The sequence below is a fragment of the Anabrus simplex genome, chromosome 1, assembly GCF_040414725.1.
Source record: "Anabrus simplex isolate iqAnaSimp1 chromosome 1, ASM4041472v1, whole genome shotgun sequence".
NCBI lineage: Eukaryota > Metazoa > Arthropoda > Insecta > Orthoptera > Tettigoniidae > Anabrus > Anabrus simplex.
The window spans coordinates 1679337525-1679362797 of NC_090265.1; the positions used below are offsets into that span (position 1 = coordinate 1679337525).

General features: G+C 37.4%; 1 protein-coding gene across 1 annotated transcript in view; it reads left to right on the top strand.

Annotated features, from left to right (window-relative positions):
• Nucleotides 1-25273, top strand: part of unc-13 — a 312040-nt gene that overhangs the window by 269460 nt on the left and 17307 nt on the right. The window contains exons 27-28 of the mRNA XM_067138400.2: nucleotides 10942-11040; nucleotides 17126-17288. Coding sequence (XP_066994501.2) covers nucleotides 10942-11040; nucleotides 17126-17288 — 262 coding nt within the window. The remainder of the gene's footprint in view (nucleotides 1-10941; nucleotides 11041-17125; nucleotides 17289-25273) is intronic.

Genomic DNA, 25273 nt, shown 5'->3' on the forward strand with positions numbered 1-25273 from the left:
CTTACCACCTACACTTCCTTCAAAAACCAACTGAACAAGTCCTGGGTGTCTTAAGATGTGTCCTATTATTCTATCTCTTCTTCTCGTCAAATTTAGCCAAACCAATCTCCTCTTGCTAATTCGATTCAGTATCTCTTCATTTGTGATTCGATCTATCCATCTCACCTTCAGCATTTTTCTGTAACACCACATTTCAAAAGCTTCTATTCTCTTTCTTTCTGAGCTAGTTTATCATCCATGTTTCACTTCCATACAATGCCATGCTCCATACGAAAGTCTTCAAAAACATCTGTCTAATTCCTATATCAATGTTTGAAGTGAGCAAATTTCTTTTCTTAAGAAAGCTCTTCCTTGCTTGTGCTAATCTGCATTTTATGTCCTCCTTACTTCTGCCATCGTTAGTTATTTTACTACCCAAGTAACAATATTCATCTACTTCCTTTAAGACTTCATTTCCTAATTTATTTATTTATTTATTTTTTTTTTTGCTAGGGGCTTTACGTCGCACCGACACAGATAGGTCTTATGGCGACGACGGCCTTTCCTATCCCATCGTCGCCATAAGACCTATCTGTGTCGGTGCGACGTAAAGCCCCTAGCAAAAAAAATAAAAAAATAAAATTAATTAATACTAGCTGATGTACCCGTGCTTCGCTACGGGATTCTCAGAAAGACTGACTTTGTGGTTTTCTTAACCTGAAATCAACATAGGTCATTACAAAAACGTAAGTATGAATGTAGCGATTAAAAGCAATGCTATCATAAAAAATGGAAAGCCGCATGTTTTATCACTTTTAACGAACAGTGCTGCGGTTAGATTGCGGTGCCAATCTAATAGTCCAAAGTTCCAGAGCTGGGATGACCAGGCCGCAGATTGCCATGAACACTCATCTGACATTATTCCGCTAAATATGCACACTGTTCATTCCAATCAGTGCCTCAGAGTAGGGATTGAATAGCCCGAATGCTATGATGATCCAGCGTGTTACGTACCAGTAGTATCAGAAAATTTATAAACCAGGGGAATGTTATGCTAAAGAAGAAAGTTATCTAACTCCCCAGCTACTTCCCATCAATATTCAGGCAGGCTGTTACACTCTGTACGACTGGGCGAGTTGACCGTGTGGTTAGCGGTGCGCAGCTGTGGGCTTGCATCCGAGAGATAGTGGATTCGAACCCCATTGTCAGCAGCGCTGATGATGGTATTCCGTGGTTTCCCACTTTCACACCAGTCAAATGCTGGGCCTGTACCTGAATTAAGGCCTAAGGCACTCCTAGCCCTTTCCTATCCCATCGTCGCCATAAAACCTATCTACGTCGGTGCGACGTAAATCAAATAAAAAATACTCTGTACGCCGCAGTAATCCTATCTACCGGAGATGAAGGGCGACAGATGACACAAAGCACATCACGACAATGGTCAATGTAATGTTATTGTTGATCAATGTTATGAGCTTTATATATTGTAGGCCTTCACATTTAGTTTTCTTTCGACTCTGTGATTTGTAAAATATTTTATACCATAAACTGTAGTTTCTTATTCTCCTACTTTACATACCGATTTTCATTAAATACTGTTTACCCATTTCTGGTTACTCGGCGCTGATATGGACTTAGTAACAAAAGTCCAAAATTATTAATATATTTGTGATCATAGCCAGTGCAGTAACAATGTATAAGACATGAATAATAGGAAATTTAATACTATAAAACCCTAGTTATGTAGCATTCATCGATTACACCTCTTAATAATAAATATTTGAGAATTACATTTTAGGCATTCCCCTAAACTACCATTTCACTCAGCGTGAATAAAATCATTTACAGCCTAGACTATAGCGACTTATTTCCTGACTTTGCATACCGATTTTCATCAAGATAGGACTACTAATAACAACAATATTTGAGAATTATATTTTAGGCCTTCCCCTAAACTACCATTTTTCTCAGCGCGAATACAATTATTGATAGCCTAGATTGTAGCAACTTATTCCCCAACTTTGCATACCCATTTTCTTTAAAATACGACCACTAATAACAAATAGTTGAGAATTCAATTTTAGGCCTTCCCCTAAACTACCATTCCACTCAGCGTGAGTAAAATGATTTATAGCCTAGATTGTAGAGGCTTATCCCCCGACTTCACATACCGATTTTCATTAGACCACTAATAACATAAATAGTTGAGAATTCAATTTTAGGCCTTCCCCTAAACTACCATTTCACTCAGCGTGAGTAAAATGATTTATAGCCTAGATTGTAGAGGCTCATCCCCTGACTTCACATACCGATTTTCATTAAATTCTCTCCAACCGTTTTCTCGTGATGCGTGTACATACATACAGACAGACAGACAGACAGACAGACAGACAGACAGACAGACAGAAATTACGGAAAAGGAAAAAGTGCATTTTCTTGTTACTATGGACATGAACGATACAGAAATACCATTATTTTCAAATTCTGAGCAATGTACAGACAAAACTCTTATTTTATATATATAGATTTCCTGCATCACCTGCCTTCGTTTGACTGCACTCCATTACTTTTGTTTTGGAGTTATTTATTTTCATCTTGTACTCCTTACCGAAGACTTCGTTCATACCATTCAGCAGCTTCTCGAGATCTTCTGCAGTCTCAGATAAAATTACAATATCATCGGCAAATCTCAAGGTTTTAATTTCCTCTCCTTGGATTGTGATTCCCTTTCCAAATTCCTCTTTGATTTCCTTTACTGCCTGTTCGATGTAAACAATGAAAAGGAGAGGGGACAAACTGCAGCCTTGCCTCACTCCTTTATGGATTTCTGCTTCTTTTTCAAAGCCCTCTATTCTTATCACTGCAGACTGATTTTTATACAGGTTGTAGATTACTCTTCGTTCTCGGTATCTGATCCCAGTCACCTTCAGAATCTTAAATAGCTTGGTCCAATCAACATTATCGAATGCCTTTTCTAGATCTACGAATGCCATGTACGTGGGCTTCTCCTTCTTGATTCGATCCTCTAAGATCAGATGTAAAGTCAGGATTGGTTCACATGTTCTTACATTTCTTCTGAAGCCAATTTGATCTTCTCCCAACTCAGCTTCAACTGGTTTTTCCATTCTTCTATAAACAATACGTGTTAAAATTTTGCATAGTAATAATAATAACCTAAATTCAACTAATACCACCCACTCCAATAATAATAATCTTCTCAACTGTTGTCAAAATGTGAGGACCACGCTGGGAACGGGTCCAGACCTGGTAATGACTACGAATGCAGTCCGGCCGCAGCTTCAGTACCGCCAGGGCACCCAAGATGACACCATGCCAGATCTCCTCAAGGATTTGTCCATATTACAAATGCTTGTAGGAAAAGGTGGCAAAGATTTAAGGACCCAACTAACTGGGTGGAATACCTGGAGCTAGCCAGGGAAGTATGAAATCGATTGCTGGAAAGAAAGATTGGAGAACAGGAGGAACTTTGCCGTCAGATCGCGAATTTTGGCGGATTATATACAAAATGTTAAGCATTCAATTATAAATTTCAGTATAATACTGTAGCGAAGCATAGGTATCTTGTTAGTAATTATTACAAAACCAATAATAATAGAATGCATAAAATGATAAAGATTGGCAAAGAGCGTGAACACTTGGATGGTGTTATGCATCAACTGACCAAGCGCCAAAATTAATTTTTTTAGATTATTGCACCATCTGGTAGCTAAAGGCGTAAACTTTACATAGGTTATTGTTCAGACTTTTATTCTCAATATGATTTCGTGGGAAATGAATTTTGACCAAATGCCAACCTCTGAATCATTAAATTGAACTTTTGCATCAAGTGACCAACCACCATTTCTGAGTCTGAATTACGGATCAAATGACCACATGACAAGCGTGCAGTCGCTTGGTCGTGTGATGCTAAATGTAGTTTCCCGCGTAGCATATTCCCACACAAGTTTTCTTCCCCGAGGCATATGCCCAGAACCTAAAATCCTCCGATATGGAAAAATCGAAGTTGGGTGAAAAACTGGAAACGTTTTGTTTTGACCTTGAAAAAAAAAAACACTGCCATTGCCCCGTATTTCCACAGATGTGGGTTTTTTACAAGCGCGAGTTGTGGTTATGCTATATAACTTAGGGATTCATAGTGGGAAAGATAATAAAGGTCATTGTTATGTCTGGTTCGACTAAGTGGTATGTTCCGAGCTGTCAGCGGAGAGATGGCGTGGAATGACATTAGTAGACGAATAGGTTTGAATGGCGTCTATAAAAGTAGGAAAGATCACAATATGAAGATAAAGTTGGAATTCAAGAGGACAAACTGGGACAAATATTCATTTATAAGAAGGGGAGTTAGGGATTGGAATAACTTACCAAGGGAGATGTTCAATAAATTTCCAATTTCTTTGAAATCATTTCGGAAAAGGCTAGGAAAGCAACAGATAGGGAATCTGCCACCTGGGCGACTGCCCTAAATGCAGATCAGTATTGATTGATTGATTGATTGATTGATTGGTTGGAAAGAGAAGCGGGACCGGGGGGCTCAGGAGGTTGGATCCTGCTTGAACAAGCATCTCATGGAAAACGTGCACAAAGCCAAAGAAGTCATATTGTGCTCAGATTCTTGCAGAGACCAGAATTGTAATATAAAGATTGTTCTACTTCTGAAAACAGTTCTAGAACAACACCCTACCATTGAAAAGATTACACAAAAATTTCTATTTCGAGGCCATAACTTCCTCCCTAACGACAGCGACTTTGGAGATATAGAACGTGCTTTCAAATTTCAGCAACACCTCTATACCACCGAAGACTACATAAATGTAATGAAGATGTGCCCAAAGAAGAACCTGCTTGTTGTGCACAAAATGACCGGACCAGATTTTCATAGTGCGGGGGGCGGCGATCACCCTTAAGCTCACATATATTAAAATTAACAAAACATACAAAATGAAATAAACCAACACAAAGACAGAGCCAATGACAAACACAACTAAAATAAAGATTTTTAAATAAATTCATAAAACACAAGGTTTAACATAAAAGTTGATGCTCAATTACAGTAAGTTGCCAAATAACAAGATGTGGTGACTGTCTGTCAAAAGCACAGTCATTCAGAAAAGCGAAATTGGTGAATGCGAGAATCTAGAGCAAACTCTGACACGTCGAACTTAAATCATGGAAGGTTACATTAAATGAGCAACAACTGAAACACGAGAAGAAATAAATAAAATCAAACATAATAGAAATGGCACTTACCAAGAAAGGCAGGAGTTCCCAGAGGGGGAACAGGCCCCGAGCACTCGCTAGGCCGGTCAGATGGAACGCATGCATTTTACACACGAAGCCGGCAGAAGGCCAGAGGAAATGGACATATCACAAGTAACCAATAAGACACCGAATTTATCTAGATTCCAATTTTCGCCAATTGGAAAGATCATTATACTGACCAATCCAATTACATGACCACATATGGTCAGTTTCTAAACTGCTGATGCAATTAGAACGGCATCACCTATTTTCTCCACGTGCCAGTACCAACTGTTCCAAAAGTAATGTACTGCACGCATTTTACCAAGACACAATATTACAATTTTCTTCCAATTACATTGAAAAATATTTCTTCTTCAAAGCCCATCAGTTCATATTCTTTACAATAATTTAAAAAAAAGAACTCTCAATATATTCTTCCATTTAACATTTTCTAACACACACAAATTCTTCAAAGAATGTTTTTTTCTTGAGGCTTCTTGAAATTAATTTAAATGATATGCAACCCTTTTCCAAATTCAAAAAAACACAACTGCATGAAATTTAAATACAAAGATCACTTCAAAAATAATTCTTATCCGAACTTCGATAATATAATTTTACAAAACACAATCATTTCCGGTTTGCCGTCCCACCACAGGTGACAAGTAGCATTAAAAAAATGTTGCAAAGTTTGGACAGGGAAGACTTGGAAGAAAGGAGACGAGCTGCTCGACTGAGTGGTATGTGATAAAGATGTTGATTCCCATAGGGAACCTGAAATATTAGTTCCAAATGAGTACATTTATAATACCAATATAGTTGGTCCGTTATTGGACATTATACATTTTCCAGCCAACTCATTCCTGGTTGCCAGCATTTTGCCCCAGTGTGCTAAATTGGGCTCATCAGTTGGTACCTAGTACACCTACCAAGACGCATGGCTAGTGCATACCATGGGGGCCACTGTATAAGCTACTCGAAGCCACCGGCAGTCCCAATACACTATGAGAGACTTTGTCTCATTACCAAAAATTGATGCCTGCTTGGCCATCAGATGATATAGATGTTGAATGAGACAAAGTCTCTCATAGTGCATTGGCACTGCCGGTGGCTTCAAGTAGCCTACGCAGTGGCCTCCACGGTATGCAGTAGCCATGCGTCAAGGGATGTGCTATGTACCAACTGATGAGCCCAACTTAGCACACTGGGGCAAAACGCTGACAACCAGGAATGAGTTAGATGAAAAATTTATAATGTCCAGTAACGGACCAACTATATTGGTATTATAAGTGGTATGTTTCAACCTGTTAGTGGAGAGATGGCATGGAATGACATTAGTAGATGAATAAGTTGGAGTGGTGTCTTTAAAAGTAGGAAAGATCAAAATATGAAGATAAAGTTGTAATTCAAGAGGACAAACTGGGGCAAATATTTGATTATAGGAAGGGGAGTTAGGGATTGGAATAACTTACCAAGGGAAATGTTAAATAAATTTCCAATTTCTTTGAAATCATTTCAGAAAAGGCTAGGAAAACAATAGATAGGGAATTTGCCACCTGGGTGACTACCCTAAATGCAGATCAGTATTGATTGAAGTGGAGAATATTTTCTTCTTCTTTTCACAGTTTCAATTAATATTCTCAGGTGAAAAAGTTCAGGTCATACAACAGGCTATGGGAAGCATTCATCAGCTTAGCATTCTCACTGCACAAAAATTAGATGATCAGAAAATTCTCCAAAAGATTTTCTACTCCTCTTTCACAACAAGTAGAAATTTCTTATGGCTCTGCATGAAATGCCACTAAATTGTTAAAAACAATATAAAATAACTGCCAAAAATGTGTAGATAATGAAGGAAAACAGTTTCAGCATCCCCTTTCATAATGCTGGTAAGTTACTAACTTCTTAAAATAGCTGTTCATGATACTGTCGTACTTGCATCACTACCACAGAACTCTGAACAACTGTCATGCTCGCCAACAGGGAAAAATTGAATGGAGCTGTATCAGAATCAAGGCCACACACTTTAACATAAAATAGATACAGTGTGATTGGTAGAGACTGAAAAAAATTAGCATCTATTTTTATCAAAATTAGCACCTATTTTCAGAAAATTAGCATTTATTGTTAAAAAATCAAAATAAGCAATTGGAGGATTCTTTTCTTTTTTATTCTAAAATTTAATGATTTAAGGATATGACACAACACTGGTTATATCTACAAGAAAATCAACTGTTATTTTCGAGAAGTGACCTTTGGAAATTTTCCGGCATTTACAGTTGTCCAATTGCTCCATAATAGAAATCTGTTTTATTTGAGATTTGTTTTTGACATATAGCATACATGTACAACCTACTAAGGCAAAAATTGAACACCTCACAAAAGGTAGTACAGTGGACTCCTTTAATTCGAACTCCAAGGGGAATCAAAAAAATCTGAATTATCCAAAATTCGAATTAACCAAGAATTACTATTTTAACAAAAATATAGTGTAGTACTGTATAAATACTTAAAATTTAATACATTTACTGTAATGAATAATTATTATAGTAATATGCATATCACCATACCTTAACAGCTGCCATGGTTGCCCTGTACTGTAAATAAAAGTTTTCAAACAAAAATATACTGTATAAACACCAGTAAAATTACAGCATTTACAGTGTTTACACAAAATTTAGCACATGTAACAATACACCAATTCCATTGCTCACTTAAAAAAGTTATTGATTTTTGTTTGTTTGGGTTTGTCTGGTCTTACATGATAGACAAAATCTTCACTTTCATTTAAGCTTGAAACGTGTCATCACAAACGTTTCACTGAGCTTCAACAGATCATCTTAAACTTCCTATCATTTTGAAAGTTTCAAATATGGTTGGTACAAGCTCTTCTATGACGACATGATTGCTCTCCTCTTCATCTTTGGATGGATTAGAATTTTGCAGCATTTCGTCTCCTGTCATATCTCCACATGCTGCAACTTTAGTATCAACAGTTAAATACACATCATAACTGACATCAGTCACTACTTCTTGCCTTCGCTCAGGTTCCATATACATTTCTAATTCTTCTGGAACAATTTCGTCACTGGTTTCTTTATTTTTGAAATCTGCTTTACAGAAGAATTTACAATTGTTTATTCACATTCCAAGGTTGAAAACTTCAGAATGGGGGGTGGGGAAGATTTCCAGTGGCCAAGTGCAGACACCCATAGACAAAGTGATGGTCAAGGCCATGCCAATCCTACACTCATTGACAGTCGCAGAGATATAGGTTAAGTCTGTTAACAATAGCAACTACCTGATCATAACTAGGAAGAATTTTTGGGAATTATTTGAAGGTTTCAGTTTGTGGAACCATTACAAAAGTAACTAGCAATAAAATCCTGACCTTGAATTATTCATTTAAACTTCAAAAATTTTAATTAAATGCAATTTCTTTGCATTGATTGGAATTTTAAGGGGGTTAAACTTTTATTTGAACTATCCAATTTTTTAATCACCAATGTTGAATTAACCAGAGTCCACTGTACAATGCTGGAGTCCAGAGCTACACTAATTACTAGCCATACAGCATGGCAGTTTTTGCCATGATTGTTAAAGTGTCAAATCTATATGGTCCCATACTCTAGTTAGCTGGTTTGAGTACCATTGGTCAAAAAAATGTTCATCATCAGAATGTTGGACAACAGGGTAGGAGAGGTATACAATTTGTAATCACTAGATTGCATACCAAAAGGCTGGATTAAATTCCAAACCTCTCCACAGTATTCATATAGAATGAGGGCGTGTGATGCTGTTGATGGTGATTTGTCTGTCAGATATGGATAAGTCTTGAGCAGACCCTTTGGTTCTATTCGACATGAGTAGGCTATATGCCGGCACCAGGTTTTACCAAATGTCGAATAGACTCTTCTTTCGCCCCATTCCGTCCTGAAAACATCTGCCCTGCCGGTATGCTCAGACAACACAACTGGATATCTTGGCATCATATATCATGTTCATTTCATCTCAGTAACTTCTCTGATGAGGTTGATGTCAGAAAGGGCATGCAGTCATAAAAACTCACTGGGAAGACACATCTCTTTTCATACCCGATCCCGTAGAGAAATGGGACAAGGACCGGACATAAAATACCACATGGCAATTTTAGTGCCACAAGATGGCAGCATTATTATATCATTCGATGCCCTCAAACCGAGGTCAGACTCTGTTTGCTAGGTACATTAGTTCTTTCCTTGATAATGAATTCTCATCGCGTGTTACCTAGAAATTACTTTGATTTTAAAACTTCCACACTTTTGTAACACTTACCAGCCCAAGTATGGTCCTCGAAATATAAATATATTCTATGTCAAAACACAGCTGGATTGGTTCTTAGTTCAAATGCTCTAACAGTATAATTTCAATTGAACACTTAAGAGAGGTTTTTGAGAATAAAATAAGTACTTTTCCATCTCTGCAAATAACATTTGAATTATGCCACAGAATTGTAAACGATTACTTGATGATGATGATGATGATTGTTGTTTAAAGGGGCCTAACATCTAAGGTCATTGGCCCATAAATGACTCCAACATCATTGATGACCAATATATGTTTAATGTTCACACCAAGTTGGTTCTTCTGACTGAGCTGAGGGCAACTCAGAATTAGATCCTCCAATCTTTTCCTTTGTTTTGCCAATGAAATACCAGTCTGCCATACAATAGCACTCAAATGTCTTTTAACAAAATAAATATCCTTGAATTTCTGCATGTATCATATGTACTGGTACTCTCAAATCACAAGTTCAGGTAACTGCTTTAGAAGATAACAGAAAATAATCTCATTACAAAATATTCGGTATGACATGATTTTATTAGCTGGTTTCTGCTCCATGGGAAGAATACATCAACTAGCTTTCCTCAGAGATCATGGACTCATTCATATGCACTGTGCCTTTCCAATGCATGTTGTAAGCTACAAAGCAATGTCAGTATTGCTACTATTCAGTCATGTATGTATCAGATGTAAGGTTTCATACAGTGACTCTCCATTATGGCATTTTACACTAATTGTTTTTATTTCAATCCCCAATGGAGAGGATACATCTTCAAAACAGTGATGTGATTTATTTGATTTTTAACAGAAAATCCAGAATTCTTTGCAGAATTCCCTTGAAATATAAAATATATTTTTGGTATCACTTAACAAATGCACAGTATATTTCACTCTCTCAGCCATATCTGATGTTCAGAAATAATTAAATGACTACTTTGAAGTAAATAATTTTGTTTAATATTTCATATCTCATAAGAGAAAGGAGAAAATATAAAAGAAGAGAGATTGGCTGAGGCAAAAACAAGGTAGAAGTAACAATTACAGAATACATCCGAAAGTGGTGAATATTCTGATGTCAAGCCCTGATAATTGAGTACAGAAGGTATCAGAACATAGTAAATATTTGGTGTGCTATGCTTTCTCTTCAGTCCAGAATTTCTTCTCATTCCACTATTGATTTCTTCAAATTTTTATTCTGTTGATCCATTCTCACTTCCTTTCTGTTTATCTTCTCCCAGATTGATAGGTTTCCTCAGTCCTTCCTTTGTCATTTTCTCACATTAGAGAAGCAACATTAAGAGATGTCAATTATGTTTAAGAAACTTTCTCTTGTAATAAATAATATATAGTTACTTGATTATATTATGTACATTTCAGATGTGTCAAGTCAGGATGAGGGCAGTGTGGGAGAGGTCTCGATCCAAGTAGACTTGTTCACACATCCAGGTACTGGGGAGCACAAAGTGACTGTTAAAGGTAGGTATTGTTGAATGAAAGGCTTCTTAGTATTTCCCCATCTCCAACAACTTGTCTATGAAAATTTAGTATTGTAATTGAATATCAAGAGAACTTGAGTTCCTAGAATTTAATTATAAGTGGTAAAAATATTTTAGAGTTATATGATAAGTAAACAATTGTTAGAGAATCTGCCACAATAATCCTAAATGTAGATTGATTGATTGATTGATTGATTGATTCAAAATAACAAGATATATGAGGCCTGTTCAAAAAAAGTAACTGAACTTTGGAAATACCTCTTTAGCCAGCTTACCTGCAGTCTAGTTAGTACTCCCCTCCTCTGTTACTACAATGCTGCCAATGCTGTTTCCACTTATAGAAGCAGTCCTGGTAAGCAATATGGGGGATCATGTGCAGTTATGCCTTCAGTTTTAATTTGGTCTCTTCAGTTGACTGAAAATATCATCTTTTCAAGGTGAATTTCATTCTGGGAAATAGAAAAAATGGCTGCCAAAAACTAGTTTAGGTGCATAGGGTGGATAAGGAAGCAACTTGTCTTCAAAATTTATGAATTAACAGTGATAAGTAAGCTGGCTTGTTGTTATGGTGGAGACTCCAGGAGTTATTTCTCCACAAGTCTGGTCTTTTGCTCCTGACACCTGACAATTGCTCCCTGATGTCTCAAGACTTTGAGATAACACCAATGGTTCACCATTTGACCCTCAGGAAGGAATTCATCATGCCCAACACTGTTGAATTCTAAAACAACCATCAACAACACTTTCACATTCAGTGTAACATGCTGTACTTTCTGTGGTCTCAGCAAATTTTTTCCACACCTCTTTGTGTCTCCATAAAAGTTTCCCCCAGTTTGAAGCATAAGTGAATGATTATACGCTGCTCATAACATCACAACAATTGCAACACATACTCCATACACTGGCAAACTAACAGCTGCTCAGCAATAACTTGTCATTTCACAAATGTGCAGCAAATGGCTAGCTAGGAAGGATTCCATTACACACTTGCTGAAAATTGTTCTTTGCATCTGTGTTTGGTTACTTTTTTAAACAGGCCTCGGACACCAAGATTAATATCTTTATCATTGAACTAATGTACTAGAAGCTTGTCAGCAGTATACTAAGATGTCATTTTCTCATACAATCTGAATAATCTGTCACCCGGCGGCCCCGGGTTTGATTCCCGGCCAGGTCAGGGGTTTTTAATTGTAAATGATTAATATCCCTGGCCTGGGGACTGGGTGTTTGTGTCGTCCTTAATGTTCCTTTCCTCCCATTCAACACTTTACACTCCTGCCATTTCCAAATACACGCAGGTTCACAACATATGGTGCAAAGTAGGGGCAAAATATCTTCTTAGGTCAATGCCCTGAATAAATAGCATTTTAAAAAAAAACTGTGGAAAATCAGGGAAGTGGTATGAATTCAAACTTCACCTGTAAACTCCTTACAAGTCTTAATTTGTCTGCAAAATAGAAATATTTATTTCTTATAAACTACAGTGGCGGCTCGTGGCTGTAAAGTATGGAGAAGAGCTATTACCCGTTCGGTTTTGAGCGACAGATTTAGGAACTTCTTTCTTTCTTTCTTAATCTGCTTACCCTCCAGGGTTGGTTTTTCCCTCGGACTCAGCGAGGGATTCCACCTCTACCGCCTCAAGGTCAGTGTCCTGGAGCTTCAGACTCTGGGTCGGGGGATACAACTGGGGAGGATGACCAGTACCTCGCCCAGACGGACTCACCTGCTGTGCTGAACAGGGGCCTTGGTGGGGGATGGGAAGATTGGAAGGGATAGACAAGGAAGAGGGAAGGAAGCGGCCGTGGCCTTAAGTTAGGTACCATCCCGGCATTTGCCTGGAGAAGTGGGAAACCACGGAAAACCACTTTCAGGATGGCTGAGGTGGGAATCGAGCCCACCTCTACTCAGTTGATCTCCCAAGGCTGAGTGGACCCCGTTCCAGCTCTAGTACCACTTTTCAAATTTCGTGGCAGAGCCGGGAATCGAACCCGGGCCTCCGGTGGCAGCTAATCACACTAACCACTACACCACAGAGGAGGACAAGATTTAGGAACTACGTGTTGTTTTTGGTTGTTTTATACTCGTACCTCGTACCTGTGACTGGAGGAGGGTCCAGCACGTGACCACGATTTATTCATGACCACGAAAAGCTAGTTCTTGCTTACTTAAATAGAGCACTGCATCAATTACCAACTGAAGGAAAACCCTATTTAAATGTACATTTTCAATGAACTGTACAATTACAATATACAGGCTGGCATTTTCCTTCAGGATATCAGAGATCGTATTTTGGTTTGTTTCCAATGTCTTGAAATCTAGCTGCCGTATTTTATGTTCTGCAGAGTCTGAGTGCTTATGTAAAGAACGTGTTATTTTCAAAAGGGCTGAAAATCCTTCTTTATTCCAAACGTTATTTTTATTGATAAAAGGCAAGCAGGCCCAACAAAACAACTTCTGTAGAGCTGGAGAGGAGCACAACTGTGGAAATTCCTTAAACCACGATCGTTTGAAACTAAGATTGTAAGATTTACCGGAATGTTTCACTTCTTTTGTAGCAAAAATTTGCAGTGATTCAGTAGGGCGATCAAAACGTAGAACTTCATTCTGATCTTCGTTTCTCCAACGTGAAAATGGTGTTTATAATAAAATGCACACTATGTCATAAATAGGATACATATTTAAATAAAATAGCACAACAATATGAATGAACCAAGATGCATAAGTACTCGTACTTCACACAGGATGGCGCAGGGAAGACGAAACATTCCGCTCTTCCGACAACTTCACTAGCACATTCCGCTATGTGGAAAATACGCGGGTGACGTCACGGTTGTCATGTCAACCGCCAAGGCCAAGCGCTAGGAGGGAGCACTTGGGAGGTAGAGGCAGCTGCGGAATCTCTCGTCTTCACTCAGTCTCACGCACCGTACTGTGGCCGGCAGTCGGCGCTTTCGTTAGTTCCCCTGGTTCTCATCAGGTGATGAGGTGCTCCAAACGCCGTACAATAAAACATTTTCTTACCGTAAAACCAACAAATGTCATAAGAAAAATAACTTTAAGTAATTCATTATGGTAAAAATAAGTGGTGAAGTGGCACTTCACCTACTTCACCTGAAAAGCCGCCCCTGATAAACTGACTAAGTTTCTAAGGTGGATTATCTTTTCAGAGTACAATTGTTAAAGCAATACAGTACATGTGCACTCATTGTCAGGAAAAAAGAAAAGACTCATGCCCCAAGGAGTCAGTGGAATCACATGAAACTTGATATGAGTAAATGCAATGTTGTTTTAAATAAGTGATTACAATATCAGAGGAAAAACAGTTTATTGCTGAAAACTAAATACTTGGAGGTAGACTATAGTATCCTGTGACTTCACCTCTAGTTTGAATACCAGATGTGATACGGGTGGGCAAGGAGATATACAGGTTTTGTATGGTATCTTGTGGCATATCTGTCGATACATTCTTCAGTTGATTCTCTAGACCACTTGTTCTCAAAACTATATCATTATATGGAACCCTACAGAAAGTATGAAACCTACTGTGGAACCCTTAAATGTGTCATATCCTCTTTCCTTCTACAAGTAAACTAAAACATTTTTAGCTTCAAGTAAGTACTTTATAGATATTTTAGATATGTTTTGAGGGTAAAATTATGCTATAAATTAAGAAAAAATATGCATATTTATCATAATACATGTAATATAATTATTTCAGAAGTACTGTAAGTTGCCCATTTTTGTTTTTTACAATATTGATACATATTGTGAAAATAAAAATAACAACATTCGCAGAAGCACATGTCAGAAATATTGGAATATTCACCATTCAAAATAATAACACTTTTAAAAAGTTTTTAATAATATGGATATGTCTGTCTTCTAAACTTGAGTTTTTCGAAGTCAGGCGTGATGTTGGTTAGATGGATCCACATGTCTGCTTCAGGACTGAGTCTACTTCTTTGCTTGGTCTTGGTGAGACTGTATTTTAAGAATACTGCCTTAGCAAGGTACATTGCAGGAGAGGGTAAAAGTTTTCTAACAGCTCACTATACAATTCTGCATATTCACTTCTAAGCTTAGCCCAAAATTCAAATCAAAGCACCATAACTTCAATCTGCCCTGGGACAACCATCTTACTTCAGTGTGAAGTCGTAAACTGTATTCCCATTTCTTCACAGAGAGCAGTGAAAACTCAAGAATTCTGAGGTCTTGATTTTATAAAATTCACTATTTTGACTGCTTCAATTAAGCACACTTAGACGATTTGGTGGCATGATTTACATTGCTAATGCTTGTCTGTGGATGATGCAGTGGTACTTCCAAGTTGGGACACCACACTTTCAACATGAGCAATAAATCCATAATTGTTTCCCAGTAAAGGACATTGCTCTCTCGGTGCAGATATCAATGCATCTGTCCCAAGACAATCCATTTTCTTTGAGATAGAAATCATCTAAATTAAATATATCCTCCCCGGTTGTCGAAAAGGCTTTCAAAACATCTTCGACTGAATTATCATTTATGTACCGGATGACAACAAGAGGTACTTCTAGACCAGCAGTATCAGAGGTTTCACCCAGTTGAAGTGCATAACACCTACTACTTAATATATGTGTAATAACTTCATTTTGTGAACTCATTTCCTGAATTCTCCCAGTAACTATCATATGAAAGTGGAACTGACTGTATAACATTTTAAAATTTTCCCCCAATCACAGTTTCATCAACATCCATTATGCATGGCTTGATTAGAATCTTGGCCATTTTATGTGTCTTCCCAGTTTTAGCCACATGGTAACTAATTTGAAATGGCACTTGGAATGTTTTATCATTGTAACTTGTCTTGCTACTGTTTAATTCATCCAATTTTCATTGGAAGAATTCAATTGGTTTGTCTTTATAATCACTATGATATATGTGCAAGTGTCTTAGAAGCTTAGTTGGTGCTAAAGAACTGTTACTAACGTCTCAAAACACATCACACACTGGGCGTTTGGAATACAAGAATCTCCCGTAGAAGCGAAACCATATCGCAAATATTCCACAAAGAATTTCCTAATTTCAATTTTTTTCTCAGCACATGTAGGAACCAGGATTGTTACTGTTGTCTGGAACTTGTTCAACTTCCTGATCTAATTTTCTCTTCATACTGACACTTTTTAACTCATTGTCCATGACAAAATGTCTGTAACAACACATTCTATCACTGGAAGTTATGTATCCACGACTGTTCATCATGTCATATACAATGCCATACCAATTGTAATGTTTTAAGAATAAAAATTAAGAAACATGAATTTTCTTCTGCTGCCATTACACATAATCATCTCGTGGAACCCCTGAGAACCTTTTGTAGGACCCTGGGGTTCTGTGGAATCTAGTTTGAGAAGTGCTTCCCTAGATCATGGAAACATCCAGGCTGCTGAAGTTGGCACCCCAGGTGGACCCAGACATGTTCGATGAGCAATAAGTCTGGCAATCAGGCATAGCAGCAAAAGAGTAGTGTCACGAAAATATTGCAAACTTTGGGCTGGGAAGACTTGGGAGTAAGGAGACAAGTTGCTGGACTAGGCGGTATGTTCTGAACTGTCAGGGAAAAGATGGTGTGGAATGACATTAGTAGACGAATAAGCTTGAGTGGAGCCTTTAAAGGTAGGAGAGATAAAGATAAAGTTGGAATTCAAGAGGACAAATCGGGACAAATACTAATTTGTAGGAAGAGGAATTTGGAATTGGAATAATTATCCAGGGAAATGTTTGATAAATTTCTAAGTACTTTGAAATTATTTAAGAAAAGATCAGGTAAACAACTGATAGGCAACCTGGGCAACAGCCCTGAATGCAGATCAATGCTTGATTAATGACTGATATTTGTAATATTACATATTTAAGTATTTTTCATGTAATATGATAAATTATAAAATTAAAAAGATTGTTTCAAATACATGCAGAATTTGCTTTAGTGTGAAACCTACAAATATTGTGCTGATTTTTAATTATCATTAGAATATATATATATATGTTTATTCCAAGTTTCTAATAAAATTTTGTTTATCATTTAGTTGTGGCAGCCAATGATCTTAAATGGCCAACAGTAACTGGAATGTTCCGCCCATTTGTGGAGGTGAATCTCATCGGCCCACATTTAGCAGACAAGAAACGTAAACACGCTACAAAATCCAAGTCAAACAACTGGTCACCAAAGTACAATGAAACTTTCCACTTGTAAGTATGGCACTGTTGGTTTTTAATTCATCTTTTTTCAACTTGTGGGAAGTACACTGGACTCTTGCTAATTCAGCCATTCTTTGCCAAATTAGCAAGAGAGCTGGACTATAGAGATTACCTAAGAAAGTTTGTTGAATGTCTAGTCTTCTTCTACTGCTTTTCCCACATGCAGGTGGTGTGGCGGTGCAAACTTCGTCACACATGTAGACTTCACCCTGTTTTACAGTTGGATACTCTTCCCGATGCCAACTCTGTATGGAGGGATGTTGTCACCTGTTGAATATCTACTGTACTTTATTAAATCCAGTGATCCAATGTAACCTTCATTTAAGAAAAATTTAACATAAAGAAATAGTCCTTGAATTTTCTACATACGGTATCAGTCACTATCAAACAGGTCCTGAATTTTTTTTGTTGCCGCAGAGAAGATGCTCGATGGCAGCATACTTATTACACACAGTAAACCTCATGATTCGTTCCGTATTTACTTACAAATCTCAAAAAATTTGTCTCTTACGAGAAAATTATTTTATCGACCCTGGAAAGGCAAAGTATCATAAGTGTCAAAATATGAATTTTACAGGAGATGATAAAAACGATTAGCAAATTGAATACTTACATTTTCGGCAGTTTTGGTTTTTATTCAGCTCCAGAAATGAATTGTTCACCTTATTGCCATATTAAGGTCACTATCGAGTGCATTGTTTACGGTAGCTTTTGTAGCGCTTACGATATTTTGGAAGGATTGGTTTGAAGGAAAGTAAGGCATGAGAATAATAACAGATTTTCTTAAATGATTGTATTAAGAAATGTAGATAAAAAAAGATAGGAAAATTGATTTACTACACTACAATAAGATAATATTTTTATCAGTCCTCCTCTGTTTGTGGAAATAGATCACTGTGTTTGGAGTCATAAGTAAGGTTTAGATACTTCAATCTTATGCTGTCTCTGTTCTACAGTTTATTCATATTTTTGCTATTTGTTAAACGTCACACTAACACACTGAAGGTTTTTGGCAATGGAGGGATGGGAAAGGTAGGGGCTGTGGCTTAATTAAGGTACAGCTCCAGCAGTTGCCTGCTATGAAAATGGGAAACCGCTCACCCACCTTACCCTACCCCCCCCCCCCCCCCCCACGCACAGAGCCGATACACCGACAGGTCCGTGGATACTTACCTCTTTAATAGGCCGTGGACAGGCTGGAACAGACTAAAACAGCCTAGAGCTGAACTCATGCATAATCAGAGCAAATGGGTAACAGGAATAATATGAACCCAAAACCCTTCCCAATAAATGAAAGAACGGGGGTCGAAATATGGGGGTTTATTACCAAACATAAAGCAAGGTGAGACAAAAAAATGAACAGCTTGAAACATTACTCACAGAGATATGCGTCGAGTACTTAACACGTAGGCATAACATCCAATGATATTAAGAGGCTCATTGAACACAAACAAGAATAGCCACACTCACCTCTTATAATCCCAAATCTCATAACGTATAGTTGATTTGCCTCAAATATTTTAAGATGCGTGACGTATGACGCATCAATCCTCGTAGCAAATAATAAAAATGAACATACTTAGAAAGTAATACACACTACATCAAAGCAGTATGTACATCTCGACCGTAACTTAATACGCTCCGCATATCAGAACGAGCATCACAAAAGACGCGGCTCTACAACAATCCCCCATCTCGAGTACACGGCATCCCAAGGAACAAAAGGTACCGGTAGATAAAGATGGCTGCCATAGTTACGAGGCGGGGTAAACAAAGTTAACAATGAAACATACACACAAAGGAACACAACAATCATAACTAAATAAATAGGCCTACAAATAGCCCAAAAACGAAAAGAAAAATATGAGTAAAAATAAAAATAACACTGTGAGATGCGGAGAATATTATCAATCAGGCAGGTAGACAGCACAACCGCACACACGCATATACCATAGAGACCAAGAAAAGAAAAATGTATGTGATTCAGAACAGACCAGTATGTCAAGACATATTACGAATACAATCCGTATAGCATGACGTGTAATTTCATGGACTGATGAGCTCATATCAGATGCGTAAGGGCAACAAAGGATTGCCGCATCGAGGCAAGGCATATCCCAACATTATTCGAAGCAACAATAATCATAACCAGCATGCCCACAACGTATCCATATCGCCTCGCTATGGACAAACATGAATACCAGTCATAGCGTCAAAAACACAGCATCACACATCAAGAGCTCGCCCATGAAAGAAATTGATGAGAAACCAAAAATGGTAGGTCTTAAAGCAGATCACAGGCACACAAACTAATCACACAATAGACCAATATCATTCTCCGTCCTCACAGGTTTATATGACAAGAAAAATAGAGCACACCAAAAATAAATGGAAACCTACAGTAAATAGAAACGTAAATTGGCATAGGGATGTGGCGAACCCATCGCCCAGTGGGAAACCACTGCAATCAGTTACCCGAGTATTGGCAGGAAAACCATAACGTTTGCGGGGTATGGAGGAAATGCCTACTCCCAGTCCTGAACAACTAGGATGAACTTGTAGCGTTTCATTTATCACCAATTCATACTTCATTAATCACCTTTCCAGATCACATCTGGAATTGTAAAGCCTGACCTCGGTCAGAAATGTTTCGATCGAAAGATCAGACAATCAATGATGATGAGTCTTCTAATGAAGAAATCCACCGGTGTGGACAAACAACAACAAGGATCTGCACAAAGATGCCACTCGGAATCGGTGGGGTGTCAAGTAGAAGACCTAGGTGAGTCGGAGCGCCTGGAAGCCCAACAGACAATTGACAGACAGTGGACAAACCCAACAATGTAAGAGGAGACTTAAGTTCAACAAATCACGAAAATTTTCATATTTTGCAACATTAAACATTAATTCACTAAGTAAGGTGGGCAAGTTGAAACATTTAACTGATGTGATGGACCAACATAGGAAACACAGACCAAGACCCAATTGAATCAGGAGGTTATCGTCTCTACAAAGGACCTCCAGGACAAAGAGTAATGAAGAATGTCCCCCAATTTGGTGTAGGTTTTCTTGTTCATAGTAGCATAATAGACTCAGTTGAAGATTTTGCTTCAAACTCTTCGAGGATGGCAATTCTAACAGTTAAAGTAGGGAATAAAACTTATACTTTAATAAATGTCCATGCACCAACAAATGACAAAAACAATAAAGATAGAGAAAGAGTTGAAAACTTTTGGGAAGAACTTGATTACATATTATCGAAGATCACTGATGAGCTTATAAAAATCTTACTAGGAAATTTCAATTCTAGAATAGGAAGAGAAAAGAAGTATCGCACAGTTGTAGGAAAATGGCCAGCTCATAAATTAACAAACAAAAATGGCCAAAGATTAATTGAACTTTGTGCAGATCATGGACTCATTTTGAAAACCACCAGATTCATGAGACAACCACATAAACTTATGACATGGAAATGCCCTAACGTAAAATTAGGAGAGTTTCAGATTGATCATGTTGCTATGGATAAAGATTATCATAAAGAAATTTATAATGTCAGAGTCCTCCGTGGGGTAGACATTGACTCAGATCATTATATCTCAAAAATAAAAATCAAGTTAACATCAAAAAGGAAACACAGATGTAATCATCTCAAAGCAAGGAGAAATTATGATCCCAGTTACTTAATAAATAATAAAATATATTTAGAGAGATCCAAAACACCTTTAAATGACAAATTAGAGACGATGATCAACAAACTTAATACCTTAGCTGCAGTTGCTTAAGTGCGGCCAGTATCCAGTATTCGGAAGATAGTGGGTTCGAACCCCACTGTCCGCAGCCCTGAAGATGGTTTTCCGTGGTTTCCCATTTTCACACCAGGCAAATGCTGGGGCTGTACCTTAATTAAGGCCACGGCCGCTTCCTTCCCACTCCCAGCCCTTCCCTGTCCCATCGTCGCCATAAGACCTATCTGTGTCGGTGCGATATAAAGCATATGATTGCAAGTTATGAATCTCATTCTGTATTGACGGTTATCATTTTACAAAAGAAAATATTTATAAAATCCTCCTATCAACACAAGTCAAGTCATCTGTTAGATGAAGCAAAGTCTATACATGTTTCAGCCTAATCTCAAGGCCATCTTCAGTAGTAAAACAATGATTACATAATATACAAACAAATTAAAAATCGTAATGATGTGAAGTGACAGTGATCATGATTAGTGAGTTAAAAACACATTGAGGTACAAAGTCCTCTCGTCTAATAGATCTTGCTGACTGTTAAATAAAAACACTGTGCTGAGGAGTGTAGTGAGACCGTCAATACTACGAATAAAACGTGTATAACATCTGTAATGAGAAAAAAAGGAATATATGAGTGGATGAAGAACAAGTTAAAATGATGTACGAAAAGAAAACTCATATGACTTACTTGTAACTAAAAGTTGTCGTCTCGAATGGAGATGACCTTGTCGGTCTCAAGTCACATTGACAACTAAGCCTGTGTGTGGCTTACTGTGTATCTGTGTCGATGTGGTTGGGAGGGGTAATGGAGGGGGAGGGGCAGGGAGGGAGGGACGTTGTGATTCGCGGAAGGAGGGTGTTGATGGAAGGGCGGGTCTTGTTCTAGAATGTCGGTAGTGAAACTCTTTTTTATTAATGAACTATTCGCAAATGAGCGGGACAAAGGTTTCCAATAAAATATTTTTCTTTTCGTTGATTTCATTTAAGTTATAGACGGGATTGTTATATTGGTCGATATCTATATATATATATATATATATATTCTCTAGTATATTAAGTAAGGGACCTTTCTGTTCGTAATGCAGGATCTTTAAGTCTTGATCAATTGTTGAGTATTTATGATTTTTCTCTCTACAATGTTCGCTCATGGCTGAGTAGCGATTATACTTTAGGACATTAAGATGTTCGGAGTATCTTACATTGAAACTGCGGCCTGTTTGCCCAATATACGTTGAAAGACATGATTGGCATTTTAATTTGTATATTCCAGAGTTAGAAAATTTTTTGCTGTTGACAGTATGACTTGTTCTTCATCCACTCATATATTCCTTTTTTTCTCATTACAGATTTATACACGTTTTATTCGTAGTATTGACGGTCTCACTACACTCCTCAGCATAGTGTTTTTATTTAACAGTCAGCAAGATCTATTAGACGAGAGGACTTTGTACCTCAATGTGTTTTTAACTCACTAATCATGATCACTGTCACTTCACATCATTACGACTTTTAATTTGTTTGTATATTATGTAATCATTGTTTTACTACTGAAGATGGCCTTGAGATTAGGCTGAAACATGTATAGACTTTGCTTCATCTAACAGATGACTTGACTTGTATTGATAGGAGGATTTTATAAATATTTTCTTTTGTAAAGAGAATAAAGCATATGAGTAACAACACAATAAAGGTATCCACCTATTCAATACAAAATATATTTACAATATTTTAAAATTACATGGAACTAGTTTCGACCCATCTAGGGGTCATCATCAGCCACATCAAAGCAAAGATCACTCTTGATGAAATCCTAAGAATATGTTAATTTAACAGTAAGATTATTATGGAATAACAAGTGAATGTGGTAAATGAAAAGAGATGTTAGTATGGGACAGGTGAGTAATAGCTAATAAATATACAAGGCATATACATAAGAGGTTTGGAACAAAGTATAAAAGGGGGCTTAGTGTTATAAAAATTATATAATCATGGAAAACAGTAAGTCCTTATAATGAAGAAACTCCAATAGTAACACGTTCGATCGTACGCAGTTTCATCCAGCTGTCGTAAATCTATCAAACACGCCCTTAAGTGAAAGTGAACGCTTAACTTTATCCAAAGGACCGAAACACAACTGGCCAAACTTGAACAGCCTCAACATAGCCGCTACTATGATCACAGAATCAGAGCTAGCTATTAGCAAAATGCCGGAAGATACGCAAAATTAGGTTAGAATCGATGTTAAAAGGAAACTGACTGATATCCTCCACAATTTAACCAACCCCGCAAATAACCTCATTAATACAGAAAAAATAGCTGAACAAAAGCGCATATATGCCCTCAAGAAGAAAATTGAAGACAACAAACTCATAGTAACCAAAGCTGACAAAGGCAATGCAACAGTTATCATGGATAAAAAAGTATATATTGAAAAAACAAAAAACTTTTTCACAGACAGCTCATTTTCCATAATCAAAAAAGACCCCACCCAAAAAATTCAAAAACTACTTAAACAAACTCTTAAAAACACTTCATTTTTATTTACCGAACAGGAAAAATCCAAACTCATACAAATGAACCCAGGACTCCCCACTGCTAAAGCTCTTCCCAAAATACACAAAGCCGGAGTTCCCATCCGCCCAATTATCAACTATAGACCAAGCCCCTTATACAAAATATCACAATTCATCCAATGTTTCTTAAAAATATTATCAATTTTTATCCAAAAAGTCTATTAAAAACACATCAGAACTAGCCTAGTAGAAAAACTTAACAAGTTCAATTTGCAACCTGATCACTCTATCCACTCTTTCGATATTGTAAACATGTACCCAAGCATACAAGTATCAAAATTAATTCCGATAATTATAAACAATTTAAACAAAAACAGCCACTTAAGCAAATTAGAGATACAAGACTTTATCACAGTATTAAAACTAATCCTCAATAATAACTTTTTCACTTTCGACTATGTCATATATCAACAAGATGGTTTGGCAATGGGGTCACCGGCCTCAGGTATCTTAGCAGAAATATACCTGGATTTCCTCGAATACACCAAAATTGACAATGAATTTGAAAACATTCTCTTTTGGGCCAGATATGTTGACGATGTCTTTGTAATCATGAATGAGAAATCAATTAACGCATCCACCACCCTCTTAAGACTCAACATTTTGATCTTCATATCAAATTCACGCTAGAATCAGAATCAAATCTAAAAATCAACTTTCTAGATTTAACCATCACTAGAAACTCAGATTCTTTCAGTTATAAAATATTCAGAAAACCCACTCAAACAGCCTCCACCATACGCCAAGATTCAGTGCACCCCTAGTCCCACAAACGAGCCACATACAACAGCCTAGTTCACCGAGCCTTCAGCATACCTATGTCCAAGAAAGATCTAAAGAACGAACTCAACACAATCCGCGGAATCGCAAAATTCAACGGCTTCAACAACCATTTTATAGAAAGGATAATCAATAAACATAAATATCACCCAAAAACTACCCTCAAAAAAGAAACAACTAAACCTCTAACATTTTCCACCTTCACGTTCAACAATGATATCTACAAGTTAACCAATATCTTTAAGAAACAAGGCGTTAAAATAGCCTTCAAAACCAACTATAAGAACATGAACGTTTTACACAATACTTCACACATCAACAGAACCAGCAGTTTTTCAAAATTAGGAGTTTATAAGATCAAATGTAACACCTGTGGAAAAACCTACATCGGGCAAACCGGTAGAAACTTCAATATCAGATACCACGAGCACACTAACGCAATAAAATACAAGTTTTCAGCCATCGGCCAACACATGCAAGATTATAACCATAATTTCACCAATATCGAACAAGACATGGACATCCTCGTATTAGCAAACAAGGGCCCTTTACTCGACATAATGGAAAATTACTACATACACCTAGACCAATACTTTAACGCCAGTCACAATCTCAATGAAATCTCAGAGAAACCCAACATACTCTTCGATCTATTTATCACTTTCCTCAGAAACAATAATGCAGCCAACCAAAACTCAATCCTAAATTTAATCAAAGGTACTTTTCCGAGACAATTACCCTTTCTCCCGCACCCTTCAACCCCACCTTAAGCCCTCTTCCCCTCCTAAACCATCTCCACTTTTCCTAAGCCATATATTTTATACGTGTCATTTCACATTGCATTCTTCATTATAAGGACTTACTGTTTTCCATGATTATA